At 34.3% G+C, this 26444-nt stretch overlaps 1 protein-coding gene across 1 annotated transcript in view; it reads left to right on the top strand.

Moving 5' to 3' along the window:
• The first annotated feature begins 21715 nt into the window (after positions 1-21715).
• LOC106478438 (zinc finger protein ZIC 4-like) overlaps positions 21716-26444 on the top strand; it is a 32246-nt gene continuing 27517 nt past the window's right edge. Inside the window, exon 1 of the mRNA XM_013938980.2 lies at positions 21716-22778. Within this exon, the coding sequence (XP_013794434.2) occupies positions 21722-22778 (1057 nt within the window). The 5' untranslated portion in view covers positions 21716-21721. The remainder of the gene's footprint in view (positions 22779-26444) is intronic.

Genomic DNA, 26444 nt, shown 5'->3' with positions numbered 1-26444 from the left:
TGGTGAAGATCCATCCAAACTCTGTGAAGTAGTTACATTGACATACAACAGACAGTACTATAATATTTATATAAATTCCGTCTAAACGAGTTTACGTCTTTGTACTCGACTAATTTTATTTTGAATCTGTACTTATGAATTACCTTTTTATAATAATTTAAAGGATTTTATTCAGTATAGTTGTTATTATTTTACTTCATCGACACAAAATGTTTCTCTAACTTAACTGTACAACGGAATATTTTTTTTTCAATGCAGTTACTCTTGAATATAACAGCGGTGGTGGTAACTAAACTATTTTTTAATTTCTTGATTAGAAATGTTGGCCATTTTTACTTGTATGTTTACATAATATGCTAATATATCAGTACGTGACTGGATAGCGTATAAAATAGATGAATCTTACTATTCCACAATAACATGTTTAGGCATATAATCTCATCTAACTAAACAATGTTTGTTTGTTGAATATCGACCAAAGCTATGCCAGGGTTATCTACGCTAATTAATCTCTTTTTGAGCCCGGCATGAACAGGTGGTTAGAGCGCTTGACTCGCAATCTGAAGGTCGCGGGTTCGAATTCCCGTCCCACCAAACATGCTCGTCCTTTCAGCCGTGGGAGTGTTATATAGTTACGGTCAATCCCACTATTCGCTGGTAAAAGAGTAGCCCAAGAGTTGGCAGTGGGTGGTGATGACTATCTGCCTTCCCTCTAGTCTTTCACTGCTAAATTAGGGATGGCTAGCGCAGAGAGCCCTCGTGTAGCTTTGCCCAAAATTCAAAACAAACCAAACCATTTTTGAAGTGATAGACTAGAGGGATGACAGCTAGTTAACACCAACCACCGCCAATTCTTGGGTTGCTCTTGTCAGACCGAACAGAGGGATTTGACTGTTACTCTTATAATGCACTTATGGTCTCAAAGTGCAGAACTTTTATTGTTGCTTTTTTGTAATGGGGTGCGACCCACGAAACGTCAGACAAACAGACCAGCATGCTCAGCTCGGTATTATATGTATATATATGAGTAGATACATAAGTTATGTATATTCAAATGTGATCGTGATTTTTACTCAATAGATTAATTTAGAAATAAAAACGTTTTACAAATGAGAATAAAACATTATATTTTAGTTTTATTTATACATCAATTTAAACGATATTTAAGTTAACACGGCTTTTTTATATACCAAAAACGAGAAAAAAATAAGTTGCTTTGCCTATAAATAAAAATCTTTCTCCATTTATATGTTTGCGGAGCTATTTTATATGTTATCAAAGTAAAAATGACATTCTAGCCAATTAGCCTTGTTTAGAAAAGTGTATTAAAATATTACATTTTGTCTACTCATTTATGGTCTGTGTTTATTCTGTGTCTTTCTTGGACAATTTTATTAATGCACTGTATTAAGATTTGTCTATGAAATCTGCTTTTGTTATATGGAGTATCTATATTTCTTTATCATGGCTGCTGTGTCATGTGGTTTGTATATATACTGTCTATCATCTATATTACATTATGTATTCATATTGTCTCTCATATCTGCTTTCTAAGCAGCATTTATGTTTTTCGTTTAATATGTTTTGTTATATTATGATGTGGTTTTGTTTTATCGCCTTTACTTTCGTTATATGCTATGTTTATGTTTGCTTTTCATCTTTACAGTGCCTAACATGTTTTGTGTTATGTTTAGTATTGTCTGTTATATGTATTTTTGCTACTGAATATATTTATAATGTTTACTATGTTATGTGCCGTGTTTATGTAAAAAGTAGTAATTTTTTGAACTAACTTAATATCGTGTTTTTACATTTAGATATAGAGTGCTTTTCTGAACTCAATATAATACCACTTTGCAATTGAACAGTATTTAAACAGATTTAAAACTTAATTATATAAGAGTCTAAGAAAATATCAAATAATACGTTGTATATATTGTTATATTTTTTTGTTATAACTTCACAATTGTTAAAACATTTTAGAATTATAAGTATAATTAGTTGAGTGTGATATTAAGAAATTATCAGATAGTTTAAGTATTCATAATAATAAACTAAAGTATTGTGATAACATATCTCAGCAATAGTGAGAAGAACTAGTAAGATACGAGTAGATGATCTGAAGTATACGAGCTGACGAAATGAAATGAGAAAATATAAAATAACTATGTAGAATAAACAAGAAACAGATTACTTTATTACGTGGTCACAAAAATTGACGGTAAACAATAGATGATAAAGTTTAATGAAACTTTTAAATGAAACAGAGTATGTTGAATAGTTTGAGCTTAGTTATTGGAACTTAAATTTATGGATTTTAAGACCAATATACGCTGGTTAACTGGCGAGACACACAATGGAGGGAAAAGACTCTACTTATCAAAAGACTTTCAGATAAGATAGAATTCAGACTATGGGAGTAGTTTATACAAGAATAACTACTTAAACAATTGAGACAAGCATGTATGCTGAGAGTGTTACAACAGACTGAGTGCCTCAGAAGTTAGAACAAGACTAGGCTAAAGATCACGTTCACAACAGTCTCGTGAGATTACATGCGCAATGATAATGTATACCTGTATCCATAAGACGTAATCTAGTTATCGGACCAATAGAGTCAATGGGTAGAACTTGAATGTATCACATCTCATTTAGCTTCGGTTGACCAAACGCAGGTTAAACCTCTAGGTATTAATATTAATGCCGCCAACATCGACCACTCAGTATGAATTAAAATGGTACTCCACATAATTATCCCTACAATACAGCCATAAATATAAGAAAGCTTTTTAACATATTGGTCACAGGTGTCCTTGTTCCCATTACTACACTTAGAGCATAATACAAAGCACACACTTTGATTACATAGGTATATTAGAATATAAATTACAGAAAGGCGAAGAAACATGTTACAATTTCCCACTCCATTCTGTTTATTTTAATATTAAAAACTAACCACAATTTTAAAGGGTGAGTCTGTGATCTCCAATCAAAACTTCAATCTCAAGTAATAGTTCAGGCCAGGCTTCACAATTCACTTATGACATTGAAATCAGAATACAGAAATACAGTAATAGGACAAAATACACAGGTCTCACTTGCCTCATTTACACACAGATTGTCCTAAACAAAGGATTCCATATCACAAATGGTCGTCAATATACACTAAAAACAACCTTCAGGGATATGTTAAATAATCTTAATAATATTAATAGTGATACAATATGTAAACTTATCATAATCAGAATAAAATTTAATCCAGTTTCCGAAAAAAAAATGTTAAACAAAATTAAGATTGTAACATGCAAAGAAATCAAAGTGAATACATTAACATATTGTTTACTGCTAAGTGTTTTCTTGTAACGTAAGTAAGATAAATGAATAATATAATTCTTCAAATAACTAAATCATACTCGTTATGCACATAATTTCAATTTATTTACATCATACCAAATTAATGTCAACATTCAAAGCCCTGTAGTACGAAAACTAAATAAACTAACTCAGTTAATTACCTATCTGTTGTTTATCAACATTGAAGCTAAGTGGCTAAACGGATGAGCGTAATATACTTACTGTAATTCTAATCTGGCTGACTTGATCACACTTTAGTTAAATAGAAACAATTTAGACTGAACATTTAAACTTCTAGCTTGATATCTAACCTAAAATACGAGCTAACAGAACAGATTACCTTGTACAGCCAGTACGTTAACATTTTATCTGGGCTAATCTAGCACATATCTAACCGTTACACAATTACTACATAAAAGAAATGCACCTGAATAAATATACGTATACCACTAAATGATGATGCAAAAATGTATAACATGAAAATTGCATGATACCATGATATAATACAACTCAAAATACAAACCCGAATACTGGAAGTGACCATCTAGAGCACTGTGTACGGTAAAAGAGTTAATTTACTTCATTCCACAGATTAAAAGAGATGATAGAGTAATTGCAAATGAAAGTGCTTCATCGTTACTGCTTTAGCAATAAAGCAAATTGATAAATTTTCACAATTCTGCCTTAACTTGTTGAAATACCTTCCCTACTGGAGCCTTTACTTTATTTTGACCAATTTCTTCTTTATCTTCAGAAGCTCATTTCTTTTGTTTCCTTCCTCTTTCTGAAGAAGGTCCCAGGCTTTCGTCCAGCTGCTTTGATCTGAAAGTATGTACCTTGACATACAACTGTTGAAAAGTCGAGGTGTCAAAGGTGTACTGGTGGGTGGTATATACTAGATTCCTAGACTTGCCTAATGAAAGTGGGTCACCAATTATCTCGGACAGTATGGTGATCACCTTCAATTAAAAGGGATGGTGAAAACTTCAGTGAACGTTTCCTTTTGTTCTGCCAAATTATTTAGGAGAGAGGGGGGCTTACATGTCTTTCGAAGACTTCGAGATAGCTTGGTAGAGGTACAACCATCTAGAAACTCTCCAGATTGATTTATGGGTCTTTTTTCCCTTATGGTCATGCTGGAATTGAGCCCAAATGTTTCTCCAATTATATTATTGTTCCTGGCAGTCACCTATTTGACATGCAAAACGTTTGTGTTGTTTTCATGTTGTGTGCTTTGTTGATAAAAGCTACATGCTCAGGTTTCCTTGGTGGCATTGTGGAGGCAAAAGCAGGAATTATTTCTTTTTTTGGTGGATAAATGGAGAAGTTCTTCCTCCACCAGACTGCTTCTAAGGTTTAAAATTATCAGTACCATAGAAACTATAGAATCTGAATTTACATCCCTTGTGGCTAGACTGAACATGACCCAGTAGTTAGAGTACCGAAGTATGGATATGCGGACTTAGGAGTTGTGGGTGCAATATATAGATTACGGTCAAATCCGTCTACTCGATCAGAGAAATACACCCCAAGAGTGGTTGTGGGAGCTGTTGACTAGCTGCCTTCCCATAGTAAGTTCAAAATTAGGGATGGCTTGCCCAAGTATCCCTTTAGTAGCTTTGCACGAATATCCAAAAACAAACCAGTGAGAACTTTCTGTTGTCATTGGGTAGTTAGGCAAAATTTACAGGTTCTATCTGGGCCTCTAGACTGGTCTTATCTTCCATATCGACACATTCTTTATTCTTGTGCCACACAGTTCCAAGTATTAGCTATAAATTAAAAAGTCATAAATAAACTTCGCTGATTTTCAACTCTAAAGATACCACTCTTATTATAGTAAATGAACAACTGTACTTGTGTCATCTTGGTCAAGCTTATGACTCACCCTAACTGCCCAGTTCATCATTAAGAACTGTCACTATAGTAATCACTGAAGTTAAGCATTGTTGTGTTATCTTACGTAAGTTAAGTATTCTTACTTCCACCATACCAGGTGAAAATCATACTAGATTTCTCAAAGCCAAAGAGACAATCATCAAATGAGCAACATAGAGACGTGTACTTGATTATTCACAATGCATATCTCACTTTAACTCCACGTATTCCGCTGCTACGTTTGGATCTTTATACATGAGATACTCATTCATATGTTTTGTGCACCTTCAAGATATACTTAAAAACTGAAACAATTAGAAACGGGTAAATATATAATTGTTACAATAAGTTAACTTGCAACTATATGTATCTCACTACTTGCTATGGTCGGACTGTGAATGCTATTGTGATGTCAACTATTGTCAAAAAAACTTTAACACTTTCAATGTAATAGTAAAAATACTGATTTTGACGAAGGTAAATTCTATTTAATTAATTCAAATGTTCATGAGTTTTCTCACTCTCATAAATTCTGTTTAGATAAATGGAAAATGTTCATTTCTTCTTATAAAAGTTCATATTCATATCTCACTATTGTTTTTTTCTCCCATTACTTGTTAGCTAACTTAATCATGTAACTCTCACCAAGTATTTTAGACAGAATACTTTTATTGTGGAATACTATTCAACAACCTGGAATAAAAGAGTAAAAGTTTAAATTCCCTTATAGCTTTGCAATTACGCTAACCATTGAGACATGGTGATTTTCTGGCAGCAAAATGGAGTGATTTCAACAGGTAGATCAAAAAGTAAGGATTATCAAGTCATTTCAGCCATTATCTAAGCTGTCCTAACTGCTCAAATATGTTATTTATTTCCATTCATAATATGCCAAAGGTTAAAAGATAACTTTGGCAATTCTTTTAAACAGTTTAGCTGTTTAGTTATCAGATCTATATAAGCAACCACAACCATTGGCTTGGTCGAGGTTACTGCAAAGTTTACTATCATCACTATCCAACTTTTCTTCTCTACTTGTCTTTGCAGCATGCTGGTTCAGCCAGTTTTCTGGAGGTTTGTCATTTTAGGTTATCCGTTTGTTCTTCGTGTAACTCTGCGTTATGTATGCGTGAATTTCGTAGTTGGGCATAGTTGTTAAAGCACAAGATACGGTCCAGTTCATCTACACTCATGAACTGGTGCATATCATAACCAGTCTCTACAACTGAATTGTTTTTCTTTTACAAGTTTATCATTATCTTCCTTCTTAGATATGGATGCTTTCTCGCCTGTTTTCGAGTACACAATAGTGTACACTCACTCTTGATTTGTTCCTTTCAAGAATTTGGCATATTTTCTTTGGCTGTAGAACAGTATGTTAGATCTACAGGATGTGTAACTTTTCTTCCAAACATCAAAAGTATGATGTTGCTCATTTGTCCTGTAAGCTCTACCAATACATGTGAGGTGATTATCCTAGCCAGTCTACTCTTAGTTAACAAATTTTACGAGAATCCTTTTGATAATTTGTAATGCTTGTTCAGCCAGACCATCAGCCTGGGGATGATAAGGTGAAGTACATATCTTTATCACATTTAATTTACAATTGGGCAAACAATAAACGTTTAAAGTTCACTCGCCACCCAGTGGCACAGCGGTATGTCTGCGGACTTACAATGCTAGAAATTGGGTCTCGGTACTCGTAGTGGGCAGAGCACAGATAGCCCATTGTTCAGCTTTGTGCTTAACTTCAAAAATATAAAAACAAATAAAGTTCACTCCTTGACCAGTGTGTGTACTCCTCCAAGTGTTCTGAAATGTCTACTTTTAAATTATCTATCTTAGATTGTGCTGAAGTGTTAGCGAGAAGATAAGCTTCAACTCATTTGACAAAATAATTTATTACTGCCAGCACTTATCAATTATCCTTTCTTGTTTCTAGCAGAGGTTTGAAAACATCCATGGCAATTTAATGCACTAGGGAACTTACATTTCTCTGGTTCAGTCTACCATGGCGAAGATATACGGAGGATTGTTTATAACATTTTTACACATCTTTGTGAGAATATAACAAGTGAAACTGTCTCCATTAGTTGATCGTAGTGCTTAAAACCCTCAGGTGTCTTTTGATTCTCATATCATGTTAAGTGTATAGAATCTTCAACTCTAGAGCTTTAGGGACTATTTGGTGCATTAGTGGCAGCTACTATTTTATACACTCATATATTTTACATGAAGTCATAGCTTCAAACCTCATTGCCATTGACACATCCTCTGTGACATTCATCATATTTCGGAAGCCTAAGTGAGGTCCTCGCTTGATAAGTCTGTACAAATTTGTCAATAAAATATTCTGACAGTCAGTTGAGCCATATATGATATGATTTATAGTGTAAATGTCATACATAACATCAGCTGGTAAACTCTCCAAGGATCATCTGCATCTGGTTTTGACTTTTACAAAGTTCAGTCAAGCTTTTCCACATCCAAGTATTCCATACATCCATACAGTTGGCTAACTGTCTGAAACACTTCATAAAACGTACTATGACTGCTTTTGAAAACCTTTATAAGATGATAATTTCAGATTCCATATCATCATTCCCTACTTAGCACAAGTTAAGGAAATTATCATGCATTTACTTTCTTGTCGGGTAAAATTAGCTGATCCAACAACAACAATAGTGCTGGGCCGTGATCTGTTATTTCCACATTCGTATGAACACAAGGCGCCAGTATAACATAACACCAGTTGGATGCTGCCCTGTTTTTGAAGAAATGTAGGCTAACTCCACTGGTAACAGGACATGTTTTCGAACTACTAAATTACCTAATAACCATCTGATTAGGAGATAATTCTATTTAGATATGGCTCTCTATCATTCACACTAAATTTACTCAAGTTTCATTCCACTTCTTGATAAAACAATGATGGACAGTGGGATTCTCATGTTGAACACGTTTCCCTCCCAGGTACTTAAGATGGCTCAGCCCAGTAGAGGAAAGTGTAATACACTGGAGGCAAACACCATAGGCATATTACAGAGGCCACAGTGTCGTAGTTTGCTCTGATTCACTAATGTCTAACGCTTGTTTTTTCTGCATATTCCATTTACTCTTGATGTTATAGGTGGCTGACAAGGTCGACGACTCCAGATGATCCATACCATAGACCAACTCTATTCCAGCACCTGTTTCATCATCCTAGATATAGTTTTATTTGTCAAGGGTATATATATATATATCTTCCTCTTTAGATAGTGCACAAGAAGAAGAATATTAAGACTCACTTTACTCGTGCTTAGTCTTAGCTAGATTATTTATCACATCTTAACAATAAAACAATCTAAGACCTAGTCTACTACAGTATTCACAAAAATCCTGAGAAAGACTGTTTGTGGTGTCAAAGGCTTGGCTTTGGTCCTAGATCTTCTTGTTAAAAAAGGCTAATCACTCATCTGGATTTTCTCACATTAGTATTTGAAGCAACTAACTATATGAATGGTTTCAAAAATGGTATCCATGTTTTCCCTGACTTCTGTGCTAGTATGACTAATTGTATTATTAGAGAGATCTAAGTAGAAGGCTTATTTTATCTTTCTTCTTGCATTTGTATTTTATTAATGCTCCAGTTTATTTTATTATTTTCTTCTCTGACATATTGGGCTATAGCAGATAGATCACCATTACAACATCTTGAATGTCTATTATACTCCAGAATTGTGACTTATGTCATGTTTTTGTTTCTCCAGTGAATTGGAGTTCAGGCTCACAATGGATGTTGTAAGTTGTGTTTTTTTTTTCTCCATTGGGCGGTTTGCTGTGTACTGACAGCGATCTGTTATGTTATGGTTACTGAATACTGTTTGTATATCCTTTGTATGTCTTCAGATAGACATTTTACATAGTGGCATATGGCTGTGTGTCTGATATTTTCTGCATGCTTATTTTAAATGTTTATCTCTTACCCAGTGTTAAGGATATCCTTTGTCAAGGAAAGTTGTAATGACGTGTTTTCTGCCTTCTTAGCATCTCCTACATTACAAATTTACTCATTCAGGATACTAAGCAGTCTATGATTCTAATATTTACATCGGGGTAGTTTGATCTATAATTGAAGTATTTACCAGGTTTCCTGTAAATTTCAGTGGTATGTGGGTTATTGGTTTCTGTAACCACAACGTCTAGGAATGGAGGTTTGTTATATTCTATGTTTATTGTGATTTGTAGTGCGGGATGTTGTCTGTTGAGGCTGCTCATCATGTATAGACTCTTGTCTATAGAGTGTGGTCATATAACGAATTTATCACCAACATACGCGAGCCATATTCTGGGTTTTAGTGTGGCTGTTTCGAGGTTATTGTCTTAGAAATCTTCCATATAAAGGTTAATAAGTAGTAATATTAGGGTTGGGCCCATGGATAGACCTTCTTGTTGTTGGTAATATTTATCTTCGTGTTAGAAATTGTACTGATACAGAATGTTCTGAGTTCTGTTACAGAGATGACTGTAAATTGGATACATTTCTTGAAAGTTCTATCATTTGAAAGCTGTTAGCAGAGTATTTTAGTGCATAAAAGATTGGTACATTAGTGGCTAGCTTGGATAAATTGGAGCTAATCATTGTAAACAGCATAACGTAATTGCTAAAGAACTTAAGATCAAATTATCTATCACCTTTCCATGATGTCAGAGACTAACTCAGAAAGGTAATAAAGTTATACTCGAAAATAGAATCGAATATCACAATATAAAAAAAACAGAAAGCACAGAATGACATTAATGGTTATATTTGGAAATGAAAACAACATAGACTTTATCAAGATATCCACAGTAGTTCAAACTTCATAATAACAAACACTCTCATTGGTTCTCAAAATAAGAAGTCACTTTACACTACAAATACACCAAAACCCACAGTTACAAACTCAATTAACGAACATTAATGAAACCAGATGAAAGATTACTAAGTAAACTACTGCATTTTGCTCTAACACATAACAAAATATCTATCATATATACAACTACAATAACAGAACACAAATTTACAGCGCACTAAAAAAAACAAAAATCAAAATCAAAATAAAGTCACCAGTTCAGAAAAACACGAATTATAAGCCCCTAACAGAAAAATTATCTTCTGGAACTTAACATAAGACAACACCATTACAATTTAAACCAACAGCTAATACAGAGAAAAAGATTAACTGACACTTCAAACAGACATAGAACTTTGAACAGAAACAATCAAACAGCTATCAGTAGAACACATCACTGAACACATCCATGATCTGTCTCAAATTCACAAGCAAGGTTATCCATTCGCTCTTCACTCCACAGTTAACAACAGCTTTTTACCAATCCACAATTTAACCAATATCTTATAGGTATAATATCACCATTAAACAGGAAAAAATCCTCATTATTAAGAATTAATTCACATTGTAGAGATTATGAAAACAACCACAATACCCTCACAAAAACAAACAGTGACCAGTTTTAATATATATAACCTATTCACTTTTAAAACGCTACATATACTATACTAACAGCTAAAAAATTAAAATTTTCACAAGCAATGCACCCAAATGACCATCTTCATTCATGCTCATAACTTACAACTTCCTGTATTACTACAATTTACTTACAATATCAAAATAACTACTACCAACGACAAGATAGTTTAAAAATGGACCCCTCTCACTTCTATCACCACTGCGCTGAAATCTATACATAAAAGATCTTAGAGATAACAACTCCCTCAAAACAACTCCTTTATGACTTAGGATGCGCCTCAGATATGTTAAGGATGCATTGCTTATATAGGACAGACGCTACGAATAGCATTACAGAATTCACAAACCACTTGAACAGATGGATCCACTGATACAATTCACAAGAGGAATAGAAAGAATAATGAAATCCTATTCCTAGTTTTGATGTTTACGAAGACACATAATGGCATTTTCATTATTTTAGTATCAATACTCCATTTTAATGTATGGTCTTCTCTGACATTATTTCAGATAAATCAGTATTATAGAGCGTTATATGTTTATTATGTTCCTGCATTTTGACTTTTGCTTCTCAAATTTATTGGAGTTCAGATTCACAAGATGTTGGTGGTTAGGGTGTACATACTCTGACGGTATTGTGTTATGATTTCTTAATACTGTTGTTGTTTGCCTATCATCAGTAGTGGTCTTTGACATAGGGGAACATAGCTACATGTCTGTAATTTTCTTCCTGTTTATTCTTGGGGTTTAATTTTCTTTTTTTTTCAAATGTACAGGGTATTGATTGTCATGGAGGATTGTAGTGATATGTTTTCTTTCTTCTTGGTATCTTTTTTATCACATATTTCACTTTTGTACACAAGTACCTTTAACCTTAATATTACACATTTTGTTTATTCTGAAAACTAGGTAGTCTATGATGTCCTTCTTTACAATGTTGAGTGGTTTGATTTATAGTGGAGGTATGAATCACACATGAGAAGAAGAAAGAGAAAATAATTATAGTACATCCACCTAATTGATACCAAAAATAATAATCCTTGCACAGAAGTCGGCAAAACCTCGATGTTCCTTTGGAAACCATTCAAATGGTTGGTTGATTAAGTTATATTAGGGAAGACCTCGACACCCTCTTGAAACATTCAAATGGTTGGTTGATTAAGTTATATTAGGGAAGACCTCGACACCCTCTTGAAACATTCAAATGGTTGGTTGATTAAGTTATACTAGGGAAGACCTCGACACCCTCTTGAAACATTCAAATGATTCATTGTTAGAGATATAGCACACCAGCCTATCTAACGAAGACTAGGATCGAATCCTGGCCCCCTACCACCACACACAATCCTTCTCAGGACTTACCTGAAGATGTCAGCATATTAGTAACCAAACGATCTAGGATATAAACTAGTGATTAATTAATACCTAGTAATAATGAAAAAGTAATAACGAATAATACACTTAGATAACAGTGTAGGCTTCCAACAATGGCAACAATTGATAATCGATCATTATACCTTACACATAAGTACTAAATAAATGATACATTTGACACTTGATGAATGAAATTAAGTATCTTAGAAGGATAAAAAGAACCTCAAACGCTTATAAGAAACTTACGTTTGTGAACCCTTAGAATCAATACACATTGATTCCTATTGTACTCAAGGGATAAGACACTTTACTTGTCTCAGGTCTCTCTATGTAAATAGTTGACTCAAGACTGACTAGGATGATACTATACTCTAAGAGCGTTGGGACAAGACTAAATATATATGAAAGTTAAAACAAGTCTAGTGTAAAAAATATGTTCCTGAGAGACTCACAAGTTCATATCCACAACAATAGGCATATAAGTAACCCAATTATGGAACCAAAGGAGTCAAAGGGTGGATCCCAGGTGTGCTACTTCTTTATTCGCCAGTGACGACCGAAAATTTAAGGAACCGCAAAAGGTTTAAAGCTGTAAACGTTGATCATCTAAGAAATACTGAAGAACAGAGTGTTTAATTGCTTTATAATAACGCTAGAGTTTTAAGAAAGCTTATATCATGTCAATCGGAAGTGTACATATTCCCATAACTAAACCCGGATCTCAACATAGAGCAAACAGTTTGGTTCCATGTATGAAAGTATTAATTATAAAAAGGTGAAACTGCGCACGTAAACAGATTACAATAACAATGAGCATATATTTCCTTTCAGTTGGCAATCATTATTGATAAATTTTCTACGATTTTGGGAAGCAAGCTATTCCAGAAATTTTCAAAAATCATTCACACACTTCATTTAGTGTATTTCAATTGAAAGTTTAAGACTTTCCTACTCTAAGCTATCATTTGTCTTCATAAAGATGAGGAACATTAGAAACGTTAAATGTAATGTAGTTTTGTATAGTGCACGTATTGAAATACATATAAAGCTTGGAATGTTTCCAAGTTGTAGAAAGCGATTCATGTTTCTACGCTCTAGAGTTCTTTATAATACAACACAGTTAACTGAAATGAACAAAAAAAAATGTTTCAATTAAACTCGAAATGATGTGAAACACCTGTGTCAACTGTTTGTTTAAATAGTTAGATGTAAATTATTGTTAATCTTTCCACGAATGATAGCAACGGTATTCTAAACACATTCTCGCACACAGACTTTTATTCAATAATGTTGCCCTGCAGCATTGCTTCTAATAGATTTAACAAAGTCGCCTCTGTTCTTAAATTTCAAATAAATATTATCAGAAGGTTGCAATATAGATTTCATTGTAGTTAATCTAAAAGCTAAGTTTTAATTGTATTTTCTATGTTATACGAAACGTCTAAAATGTAAAATAAAGTCTGAGGGCTTATAACGCTAAAAGCCGGGTATCAATACCCATGATGGGCGCAGCATAGAATGCCCATTATGCAGCGTCGCGCTACAATAAATAAATAATTAAGACTCCCAGTGATTCAACGTTAAGCTTACGAATTTACAACAGCTAAAACCCGAGGTTCGATTACTCGTGATGGACAGAGTGAAGATAGCTTATTGTGTAGCTTTATCGCCCATTTACAGTTAACATATATATTGATTTGTTTTCCAATACTTTATTTAATGTCTTGTAATCATTTTCACGTACATTTAGGTTTATTTGCGAAAACAACGAAATAAACACAAACAACAACAACAACCACAAAAAAGGACGAAACCAACTTTTTCATGATTTAAGCATTCCGATAGTATTGCATTACAAATGATTATTTGTGTAAAAATGTTTATTAAACATGTGTGTTATAATATTCTTAATTTAAAAAAGCAACATCTTAATGTTGACTTAACAAGATCGTCTAGTAAAATTTACATTTTTCATATTTTCAATTTCATACCTTTTTAGACGTATTTTATTATTGTATATTCTATTACTGTATTATGATAAGTAAATTTCCTACTATAAGTCATTTGCTTGTACACTAAGTTAAGTAAGTAAACCGGCGTTGCAGTGATATTTAAAATACATAAAATGGAGCTTCCATAGAAGACAATGCCAGGTGGTTAGGGCGCTCGACTCGCAATCTGAGGGTCGCGGGTTCGAATCCCTGTCACACCAAACATGCTCGCCCTTTCAGCCGTGGGGGCGTTATAATGTACGGTCAATCCCACTCTTCGTTGGTAAAAGAGTAGCCCAAGAGTTGGCGGTGGATGGTGATGACTAGCTGCCTTCCCTCTAGTCTTACACTGCTAAATTAGGGACGGCTAGCGCAGATAGCCCTCGTGTAGCTTTGCGCGAAATTCAAAAACAAAACAAACAAATCCATAGAAGATGCTAATTTTATTAGAATTGTTATACGTTACAGTTATCTACACATTTGTTTATTAGGCTGACTAATGGTAGAATACACTTTTTGGGGTTATAAGTAAGGACCGTATATACCCAGCTTAATTATTTCAATTCGAATTTTATCTCATTATATATGTCTGAGCTATATATGTATTGATACAACAAATTCTAAGGCGATTTACGTTTGCGTAGTATTTTTATGTTTAATATATTTTGTTATATAGAACTACGTTCACGTAGCACATAAATCATGAATATATCTAATATCTACATAAATCATTTTACTGACTGGATACCATTTAAAACGATCATTCCATACCCACGTCTAGGACAACTGCCTTTGCTTAGAATGACAAAAAAACGTATTAAAACATAAGTTGTATCTTCCTAAGATATAGAAAGAAATGCTCAGTTTAGCCTCGGAAATGTTCAAACTATAGTAAAATTAAACAGTACTTGACGAACTCATAGTTTTATCAACAGTTCTGAGTATTGCAACTTTAATTGAGACTAATGTATAAGCTCAAAGTGCGATTTCGATTATTAAGGTATTTACATGTTTATGCAAATTATATATACATTACTTATATTATGATAATTTTTAACACGTGTTGACTCACCCCAATTTTTTATTAACTGTACTCGTTTGTCTGTTTTTTACCAAGGGCGGATACAGGCCGCCCCCCACCCCCCGTTTTGAAAATAAAATCTAAATAATTGCAAAAATTTGATCTTTGAGGAGGGAAGAATGTAGTGAAATTTCATAATAAATTAAAATTAAAACTACATATAGCAAACATTATAACAAATCTAGATAACCCATTTAACCCCAACCAGGGAAGTCCAGAAAATTCTTAGTTTACGTTCAGAATCATCGCGCCTCCCCGTTTTCAAAATCCTGGATCCGCCACTGTTTACAGTTTATTAGTAACGGATATAAATTCAGCAGCTCGGTATCTTATATATATATATCAACATAGAATGTTTATACGTGATTAATGTCTATTGAATATTTCATAGTAAATGTGTTGTAAATAAACGTATATATATGTATACACCCCTATTTTAGTATGTGAGATCATGTTCCTGTGTGGATAAATAACTTTCACAATAAACGCAAATATTTGACATTTTTTTATGCGAATAAACTTTTGACTGAAACAAACAAAACACCCGAGAAGTACTGTCTACAAATAACTCAGTTTCTTATATACTTCGAATAGTGTGATAATGACGTTTCTGAGGTATAATACGTTTGTCGTTAGGAGACAGTGTAAAATAATTCTTTGAACTTAGTATATTTTCTTTATCAAATTTTGGTTAATTTTAAATTCAAGGTAAAATTCACTGTGCATATTTTACGTTTATCATTATTGAAAGAAATATCTATTCTGAATTGTAAATCATTAAGGATATAATACACATTTAGTGAATGTTACACGAAATTGTCAGCTAAAAATATTCTAATGTGAAATAGGCTTTCTAACCATCAACTAAGACATAAGATAATAACATTTCATAAGTTTGAAATTATAGTAAACACTTGATCATTTTGTATAACTAAACATTTCCTCTTAAATCCAGTACGTACAATATTAGTGTAAGAGGATTACAACGTAACCAACAATTTCTACACCGAGTTTAGCTGTAACAAGGTTCCGACCTAGCTTGTACTTTAACCTGCATGAGAACAAAACCTTTATTTTAAATAATGCTTTAAAAGGATTAGGACTTAGCCTGTGTATAACCTACAATAATATAAAATCGTTCTCCAAAACTTCGATGTGAGAAGGTTACAACTTAACACGGATTTAGTCTGTGAATGATGAAACCCCTGCTCCCCCAGTGGCACAGCTGTATGTCTGCGGATTTACAACGCTAGAAACCGGGTTTCGATACCCGTGGTGGGCAGAGCACAGATAGCCCATTGTGTAGCTTTGTGCTTAACTTCAAACAAACATAATTAAACCTGTACCCTCTAAATCAGTATAAGCGGATTACAGCTTACAATTCAGCAAAGTATAAAGTAATAACATTTTGGCTTACTAGAGAAACTTAATATATATAAATATACACATTTTACAATATAGATTGTAGTCAGTCTAAAAGATGATTAGTTTTCGTATCTAATGTTGCTATATGGCTATTTAAACAAGTATAGCATAAAAGATGACATAAACATTGTTCAAAATATCGATACAAAAATATTATAACATCTATAATTACAAGCGTATTCGATATAGACTTATAATCCATTAGTACACACGAGAAACCTATTCTGCTTTTACATAAGCGACAAAAGGTTTAAAAATATGTACTGTGTAGCCGTGTAAATCCATTACACTCTAATTTCTTTATAACCTGGAAGAGCATAACACCACTTTCAGGGATGTTGACTAATGATTCGTGAGAGAATAATGCTCATAACCTGAATAACTACTCATAATTTATGAAAGATAACATTAACATCCTGGATTTCACCTTATTACTTACGATAACGCTTCGTCTGTTTGTTTATTTGTTCTTGCTCAAAACTACATCATAGGCTACTTGCACTCTTTCCACCGCAGAGAATCGAACGCTGGATTTTAGGGTTGCAAGTCGTTAGATCTACGGCTAACCCGCCGAGAAACCACACAATCTGAATATCAATTTATAATTTCTAGGCGATAACCCTACTGTATTTGATATAAACATATATAGTCCATTAGAATATACATGAAATCTATCCTGCACATAAACTTAGAACCTATGAAAACACAACACCAATTTCCTGAATGCAGATTTAGAGCGTATGACATAAACAGATATAGTAAATAGTTAATAGTGCTTGACATGAATATACTTTTAATTAATTGTTTTAAGATCCGTACCTTTGCAGTCACTGAAAAACTTGCCACTTGAGATATCTCTGTAGTCATAAAATTTTGTTTCGTTGAAACTTTGTTTATCTGGCCTCTTTCATTCTCCGCCCCAGTCTTTATGTCATTTGCTATTGTCATGCCCAACTATATTAGTAAGTGTTTTTTATATTTTATGAAGTTATTATGTGATTTAATAACGAGTTTGCTTACTACTATTGTAATGAAACTAAAGGTTTTATTATTTCCATGGTTATTACTAACTATTACCGTATATATAAAGCATAGTCGTGTGGAAAAAAAACCTCGGTCGCTGATTAAAAATACTGTGCGCCAAGAAAGTCAAGATTTTACAATAAATTCTTTTTAGATGAAACTTATACTGCTAAGAATTGTTGTGAATCATTATCAATAATTTGCCTTCTTTATGATTTGGGCCTGGTGTGGCCTATTGGCATGCGTACCTGAACTGTGAATCCGAGAGTCCATTTTTCGCCTCCCGTTGTCATGAAATTGCGCTCCCAACTCTGGGATCATGGGTGAGCTATAAATTTCACTGTCAAATCCCACTGTTCGGTCAAAAAAAAGAGTAGCCCAAAAGTGGGCGGTGGATGCTGTTGACTGGATATCTTCCCTCCAATCCATCAATTCAAAGTCAAAGATGGCTTTGCGCAGATAGCCTTTCTTCTAGCTTTGCGCGGAAATTCTGAAACAACAAAATGCCTCGGTTAAGGGAGCTTTAACTATATTTTGTTATTTTTTATTTCCAAAGTAATGTGTGAAGTGCAAAATACGTATGAGGTGTTTCGAGGTTAACAATTATCAAGGAATAAGAAAGGAATATTTAATGCTTATGTTTTGTTTAGCGCAAAGTTACACTATGGACTATCTGAGCTCTGTTCAACGCTCGGAATCGAACACCGGATTTTAGCATTATAAGTCCGGAAACTTACCGCTGACTCACCGTGGGACGAGCTCATGTAATAACCTTATAAAGACACTCGGCTTACACAATCTTAACGTAGTTGGATAAACGGTATACGTCTGAAACATCACCATTCTGTTGTTAGAAAAAAATGTATTTCTAATAATGCTTGGAGACGGCTTGAATGGGTAATGAAAGAAAACTTTAGTATAAGTTTAACCTAACAACAAAAGTACAACGTTTTGACAAAGTTTTCTGCTTAACCATCTATAATATGTAGTTGGGTTTACTATTTACAGAAATGCCACTCATAATTTGGAGCGAGTCTGACTAGCGTGTTAAATGGCGATATGAAGGTGTTAATATGTCGTTCTTGGTGAAACATATAGGATGCATATATATGTGTGTCCAGAAAGAAACTCCTGTGACGTGAATCACATCTTGTATCGACTATGTAGATTTACATTAAATGCGCATCTGCTTTTAATGCAATAAATTAAGAACTTTAAACATGTAGATATTCATAGATACCGAAGTACAAATACACATTTTTGTTTCCAAACACTTCTCTAGGGGCAAATTGACACCGATGGGCCTGAGATTAACTTGACTCGCTTGTCAAAGATTATGAATTATGTTTAAACAGCGCTTGTTTGACGTTTTTCTGGTACAGAATAGCAGGAAACACGACACGTTAACATTGTTATCTTAACCTCGTAACCGTAATGATTCTATAATCCAACTCTCCCCCCCCTCACCCCTTCTCGCCCCCATCTCCAACTCGGAACACACCCATGGTGATAGAGTGGAGAGCTCTCAACACGACAAGGATAAAGAAACGCTGTGGCTAAGATGTTTACCATTATGAAGAGCTGCTGTCTTTCAGCCAGTTGTTTAGTGAAAAGTGGTGTAAACGGACGGTAACAGGAACGGTTTGACTTGATGTGGATTATATGACAGAAGCTGTGTAAACCTTTTAGAAATCCTGTTCACTGCCTTAACACACAACAAAAGTACTAACCAGTATAGTGAATAACATCAGTCTCACAAGTGCGCAACATGTGGGACGGGATGATACAGTGAACAGAATTTCCCTCCCCCTACGATAATCTCGCCATACTTTTATTTTGCTAACATAGCTTTATTTTTTTTCTTTTGTGCGAGTATTATGCATAATTTCACGGAAGTATTGGTTTCGACCATTCTGGGGTTCTTCAATAAATTTATATTATATAAGAAGACCATAACACCTTAACAAATAATCAACTGGACCTCATATTGTGGTTTCTATGTATCCAGTTCTTGAACTTTTACAAATGTAAATAGATGTGTATCTTGTGTTGATGCGTGTACAGGTACACAATAGAAACTACACAGTATTTTTTTTTTTTACTATAAGTAACTAACTGGTGATATTATGAACAGTAAATTAATGTACTATATATTTTCAATCACAGCATGTTACCATGCAGAAAACGAACTGATAAAAATATTCCTGAAAGTATGAATATCTTAAAAATAATTACTTTTACACAAATTACTAAGTTACAAGAATCGTCATGCGCTAGTAATGGCACCAGTAAATACGGCTCGGGCTATAATGGCACTAACAGAAATGAAACCAGAAAAAATGCAACGTGCGAACACATTTTTATTAAGTTAAATATCGTAAACTCACGGATTTGATCTTTTGTTTTTTATTGTTGTTATTTTTTGGCGGGGGGCATTTTTTCACACTTTGTATTAATACTAGTCATTTTTTCCTTTGCCATTATCGCCCAGCCATTGTTACCGATGCCACCTTTTTTGTTTCACACAAAAAGGTTTCTTCCGAAGTCTTACTTTCCCACTGTATGTAATAAGAATAACTAAACAGCAAAAATGCTTTACATGAAACTTCACGTTAACAGCTTCTAAACTTAAAATTACACAAAAAAGATGTTCATATTACTGTTACTAGTTAGAAAAGCTGTTTCATACAATAAACAAGACGAAAGCCTTAATGCGTACTTACGAAAGCTTACCAAATATTATGATAGAGTTGCGATATATACAGAGTTGTTACTCAATTTACTAGACATTTGAATGATGCAGATGACATTTTAAGTTAAGAAAAACAACAAAAATGAGTTATTAAGACAAAAGTATTTATAGAAAGATTTTGGATAGTTTTATGAATGTAGATAAGAATAGTTGTTTGTGTGTTATTAGACCTATAATGAAACAGAAAATTTTCAGAATACGTGTAAAAATGTTCTATAAATAAATTTCAAAAACTCAGAAATAATAGACAGCAAAATGTATAAGAGGATCTATAAAAGTATTTCTACTATTATTGTCACACATGAGGAAAACAAACTGGTAGTTATATGCAAATGACCGAATTAAATTATAGCTAGGTAGCCATATAGATGACACCCACAAAAATGTTTAATGTGAGATACGACAGTGAAATATAGAAAAAGAAAGTAAAAATATATTTAATTTGTTACGCTGATTGCCAGGTTGATTTTCAGTTTTGCTCTAAGTACATAGCTTGCTCTGATCGAAAGTAATTATTATTACTAAAAATGTAGAGAAGTGTTTAATTTCGTACTATCATAGAAATTGCTTCTACAAACATTCACGATTAATCAACCGTTTCCAGTTTGCCAAATCTATGTATCATTTTGCATAATCTGTAAAAGATGTATTTCTCTGGTATCATATATTAAAATATATGATATATATATACAGAGAGAGGGGGTTAATAACGAGTTTCATGTATTTTTAGTTTTACAAAATTAAATCCAACATACGCAGACGTGCGTTGGTACTTAGCTATGTAGTTTACACACGTATTGGACCAGTTAACGACACTTTTTAAGAAGTCTAGTAAATTAATACTAACTTTCGAAAACCAATCTGGACAAAAAACAACAACAACAAACACTAAACAGTTTGATGGAATACGTAGAAACATAAACAGGCTCTGAGAAACTAGTAACATAAATCTTGCTCTAAAACACAAGTTGCTTCGAGCCTTTCCAAAGGGATTATTTAGTTTCCAAACTGCCGTTTCTCACACTACAACGCTCTTATCTAGTAATTGACAATCAACTATTTAAGCCACGCCTACCTGTGCATCAAGCGATGATTTAGGACTAAGCTATTGATCTACAACGTCGTTTAAATCCCGCCCAAAACATTCGGCTTATCCAATCAATGCCAAGAAGCTGAATCCCGCAGTTGTCAGTCGCAGTAGGGAACCAAATGACAGTTTGAGGGTAAGCGAATCACTAGGGCCCGTAGCGCGTCTCAAAGGGTGCAGCGTTCTTTCCTAACGCTGGTAAACCAAGAACATGATGATTTCGCTTTAAGTAGCGCGATTATGAAACATGGCCTTGCCATACGAAATCAGGCATTTCGCCTAGTAACCGTAGTCGGGACGCACGTTCTAGCTCACCCAGACTTCGTACACACGCAGGGATTCAATGGTGTGGCTACTGCTTTTCCTTTGAACCCGACGGCAGAGAAGCACTACTGCGGATCGGACATGTTGAACCCCTTCATGGACACAGCCCACATGGGCGCCCTCAAGCTGAGTCCACCGCACGCTATGCCTGTCGAGCCGGCAGGAGCCCATGTGCAGGGAAATCATCAATTTGCGGCTCAGGCCAACGGTTATGCTGTACCTCATTCTCATGCTCATCACCATCACCACGGACATGTCAGCAGCTATGCTGCGCGAGATTTTTTGCTTCGTAGAGAACACATGCCAACTTTGGCTGGTAGCTTAGCTACCCATGACAACCTCAGTAGCAACGGTCCCACACACCATGGGATGTTTATGCCCTCCTCGGCGACGCTGCACGGGTCCCACCACCACACGGGAGACCCTTCCTCTACGCACGTGCTTTTTCCTGGTTTAGAGTATTCTGCGGCCCATCACACAGGTCATATGAATGGCCAGGTCAGGATTACTCTACCTGGGGCGGACATGTACGGACGTCCAGACACTTTCAACCAAATGGCTGGTCCGAGACCTGACCACCTGGCTGGAACTTACGGTGCCATGAACATGGGTCCTCACGGTCCTGGAGCATTTTTCAGGTACATGCGACAGCCAATAAAACAAGAACTAACGTGTCTGTGGGTAGATCAAGAACAACCAAGTCCCAAAAAACCTTGTAACAAAACTTTTACTTCCATGCATGAGATAGTGACTCATATCACAGTAGAACACGTTGGCGGCCCGGAGTGTTCTAACCACGCATGTTACTGGCAGGACTGTTCCCGTAACGGACGGCCGTTCAAGGCCAAGTACAAACTGGTCAACCACATACGGGTCCATACCGGAGAGAAGCCTTTCCCTTGCCCCTTCCCTGGGTGCGGAAAAGTATTTGCCAGGAGTGAAAATCTCAAGATCCATAAACGAACACACACAGGTAAGCAAGAAAGGCAGAGCGTTAAAGTTGTTAGTGTGTTATGCACAAAACTTCTTTGTACTACTCACAAATATATCATTTTTTTCAGGGCTTATATGTGTAAGTATATTATTCACTGCTTTAGTCTAAAGCTGCGAGATGGAAAATTCACACACTTCGTCCCTGATAGTCCCTTTTGTTTTAGTTTTGTATCCTTCAGTTGAAGGATACGTTTTATTCAGTAATTTGTACGTTAATTGATAAGGAGTGTCGTAAGAAATTCCTTTCTCTCATGAAATACCCCTCACACCGATTTTACCCTGTTTTATAATTTAAGTGTAATATTCTCATGTGAAATACGTTTATTTGTAAACACCAACAAAATTTGAAGCTAAGGATGTGTTGTTACTATTCTAGCATCTAGCGAAAAAACCACAGTAAATGGAACAAACGGTCAGAAGTCTTGATACTGGAGAAACTACTTTCGACACATTAGTGTGTCTTCTTCAGTCTGACGTTGTCTTCTAACTTTAAAAAAGTGTACGTTTCATGCCTAAAAGTTTTCAAGTAACTCCATCTTTTGTTAAGTTGGTATTTAAGTTTTTGTTGTTGTTTTTTAAGCCTTTCATGATTCTGGTTGTGTTACCAGTTCTGGATTTTCAAAAAATCATCGCTTTCGTGAGTCGTAAGATTTTTTTTCAGCAGGGCCACATTTACAGTTTAGCGAGCCATGGCTGCCATCGTTACCAATTCAGCTGTATGTTACCTGCGATACGATGGCGTTGAGGTAAACGTAAACAGTCAAGTTCAAGCATGGCGTCGGTTTGGTCGAGTGAATAAATTCGAAATAAGACAGCATTTGTAAGACCGCCTGTATGCCTATTGTAAGCAGAATAAGGAATGTTGATTTTACAGTTGACAATATAAACGTAAATTTACGTTGACCGGAACTGGCCAATGTTGAGATTATGTTGGTTTTCAATTCATGTCTCTGAACAGTCTTCTTTTTACTAAGGATCTGTTGGTATTATGTGCACTGAACATAATAAACATTAATGTTTTATACCTGGAAAATATGTAAATAAATCTATAGGCTTGATATCAAAGAGTAATCTTAATTATGAGCGTGGTCAAGTCTTTATTGTTGCATTTATGACAAACTTACTCATTTAATACGCTGACAAATACATAGAAAGTTATTATTAGATGCATGGGGTATGCACTGTTGGTTAAACTGGAATGAAAGCTTTCATTATACATATAAATCTTCTATGTCAACAATTATGTAAGCTAATTGTTTCATAGATGACTTAGGCAGAGTCTTCATAATAAACAACAGAAAAAAAATAAAAAGGTGAAATGGGCAGCAACTGCCTAATTCAGCACGACACTATGGGGAAAGTAGCATATTATACAACGTTTAAAATTCCTTAAAATTTACTATATTGAAACAAATAGTTATCGCATTGACTTGGTTATCAATACAATAAGTATTAAGAAGTACTAATCAGGAAGAAACTAACCACACCCGTTCATTAATTTTAGAGAATTATCAAATTGATTTTTTTCACGAAATGATTACATTCCTGCTTAACAAACTGTGGTATTCTTAATTTTTCAACTCTAAAAGTAGGTTTATCTGACCATTGTTAGATACCTGATATAATTTGACCACAATCTCTACTACGTGCATTAAGGAATTACTTTAAGAAGTATGTGTGTGAACTACTGTATTACTGAAAAGTCTATACTGCCTGCCTGATGTCAGAACATGGGAATTAATTTTCGATTGTAACGACTTTGCAATATAATAAGAGCATTAAGTAAAAAAATCGAATTATATGTAGATGTCATGTATTTTAAGTATGATATGCATTTGTTAGGCTATAGTTAACATTAAGCATAGGAATACTCGTATATAGTTGTCTTCTGTGAGTATCTTTTTCGGGAGATATTTTACGATTCATTTAAGAAACTTATGATAAAATTACATCAGACCTCTTAGTGTCGTTTGTTAGACCTGTCTGCAAAACTATGGTTTAGTACTTTTCGGCTCTTTAGTCAAGACATATGTAGGTTGTTTTAGTGACCAGGTAAAAGTGGTGTAACCAAGCATGAAACATTGTTTTCTATAGATCTTATCTCGAGAAAGGTTATATTTGAAGATCAAAAACCGTACTCAAAGACATTAATTAGTAATAAAATATTAAACGTTTTAACATTACGTAAAATGTAACGCATAACATGGTTTTCTTCGTCTCTTCCAAACAAAAACACCAATTTTTCTTTGTTCATCTAATTATATAAAATATCAAACCGATAAATTAAACTGTAAATTCAAAATAGAGAAAGTTTGGTGTGATATTTTAGTGTCAAATGATCCACTGGAAAATGGAACTTAAGAGAAGATGTAGTGTATAGATTTTTTACTGGAGTACCATTGTCCTATTTCTGTACACAGTATTATACAATAAATTTACATTTACCAAGACGTATATTTACTTAACTTATCCAATGTTTCAGTCGCCTATTCCTAACTGCTAGTGTGGGTGGGTGCTTTTACATTGCTCGTGTTAAGTTGAAATGTTCTTTTCTCGACGTAGTATACAACTTTATGAGGCCATGAAAGAGATTATTGGCCTGACGGTAATAGAAGTGTGAGTAGTAGTAAACATTGATTAAATATAGTGACTCATATGTGGTGGAGTTTAGAACTCATTAATTTTAGCAAAAGTATCTTAAGTCATACTTCCCTCAAATTTATATTTCTCGCTTCTTTTTACGTCACGAAGTGTATTTTCTAACCAGCTATTACTTTTAAAGATATATATATAATCACGAAAGATCTAGTAAGTATTTAGTTTAGAATACATTGACATCAAAACATTTAATTTGTTCCTTTGGGTTTGTTTGAAACAAAAAACAATTTTTTAATATAATTTCTGTCAATTTTAGATTAGCTTATGTTGTATTATTAACTGTTCAGATTAATTGTACTATCAAATTACTAATATTTTTCCTCGGATTATTTTTTTAAACTTTCCAAGTTCTTTCGGCCCTGGTGACTCAGCGGTAAATGTGAGGGCTCATAACGCTAAACAAATCTGGTTTCGATACCCGCGATGAGCAGAGCACTTTGCGCTTAACAAGAACCACACCAAATCTTTGGGCAAATTTGTTTTCCTGCGATTAGCATGTCTTACACACGTTCAGTGTAACAGATATAGGAGTGATGTCTAAGAATTTCACAGAGCTATAAACAATAACAATGGTTGAGTTATTACCAGTTAAATAACAAATTACTTAAGTGACGTTTCAAGTGTTTTATTTTCCAAGTAGGAAGTTTACTATATGGAAAATTTTTAAGTTTGCTTTTCCTTCCAAACTTTGTCTCATCATACCTTCCAACACACACACATGTTCCATCAGATCAAGTTAAGGTACAAAAAATAAAATAAAATGAAACACACACACATTTAATTAATTCTGCGTGTACACCAAGGTTTTTGTAATAATTATTAATACTGCAAGATACAAGCCATCCTGATAGTAAAGGCTTATACAAATAATATGAATTATAATACTATTGGATGACTGTACAGCAGTACGGTCTTAAGATATTCCTTATTTTGGTTAATTACAAACGTTTGATGAGATTATTAATTGTGAGCTTAACTGAAGAGTTAT

This window comes from Limulus polyphemus, unplaced genomic scaffold, assembly GCF_000517525.1.
Source record: "Limulus polyphemus unplaced genomic scaffold, Limulus_polyphemus-2.1.2 Scaffold211, whole genome shotgun sequence".
NCBI classification, from domain to species: domain Eukaryota; kingdom Metazoa; phylum Arthropoda; class Merostomata; order Xiphosura; family Limulidae; genus Limulus; species Limulus polyphemus.
Note: the sequence above shows the minus strand (reverse complement) of the source record. Positions and strands in the feature narration are given on the sequence as shown.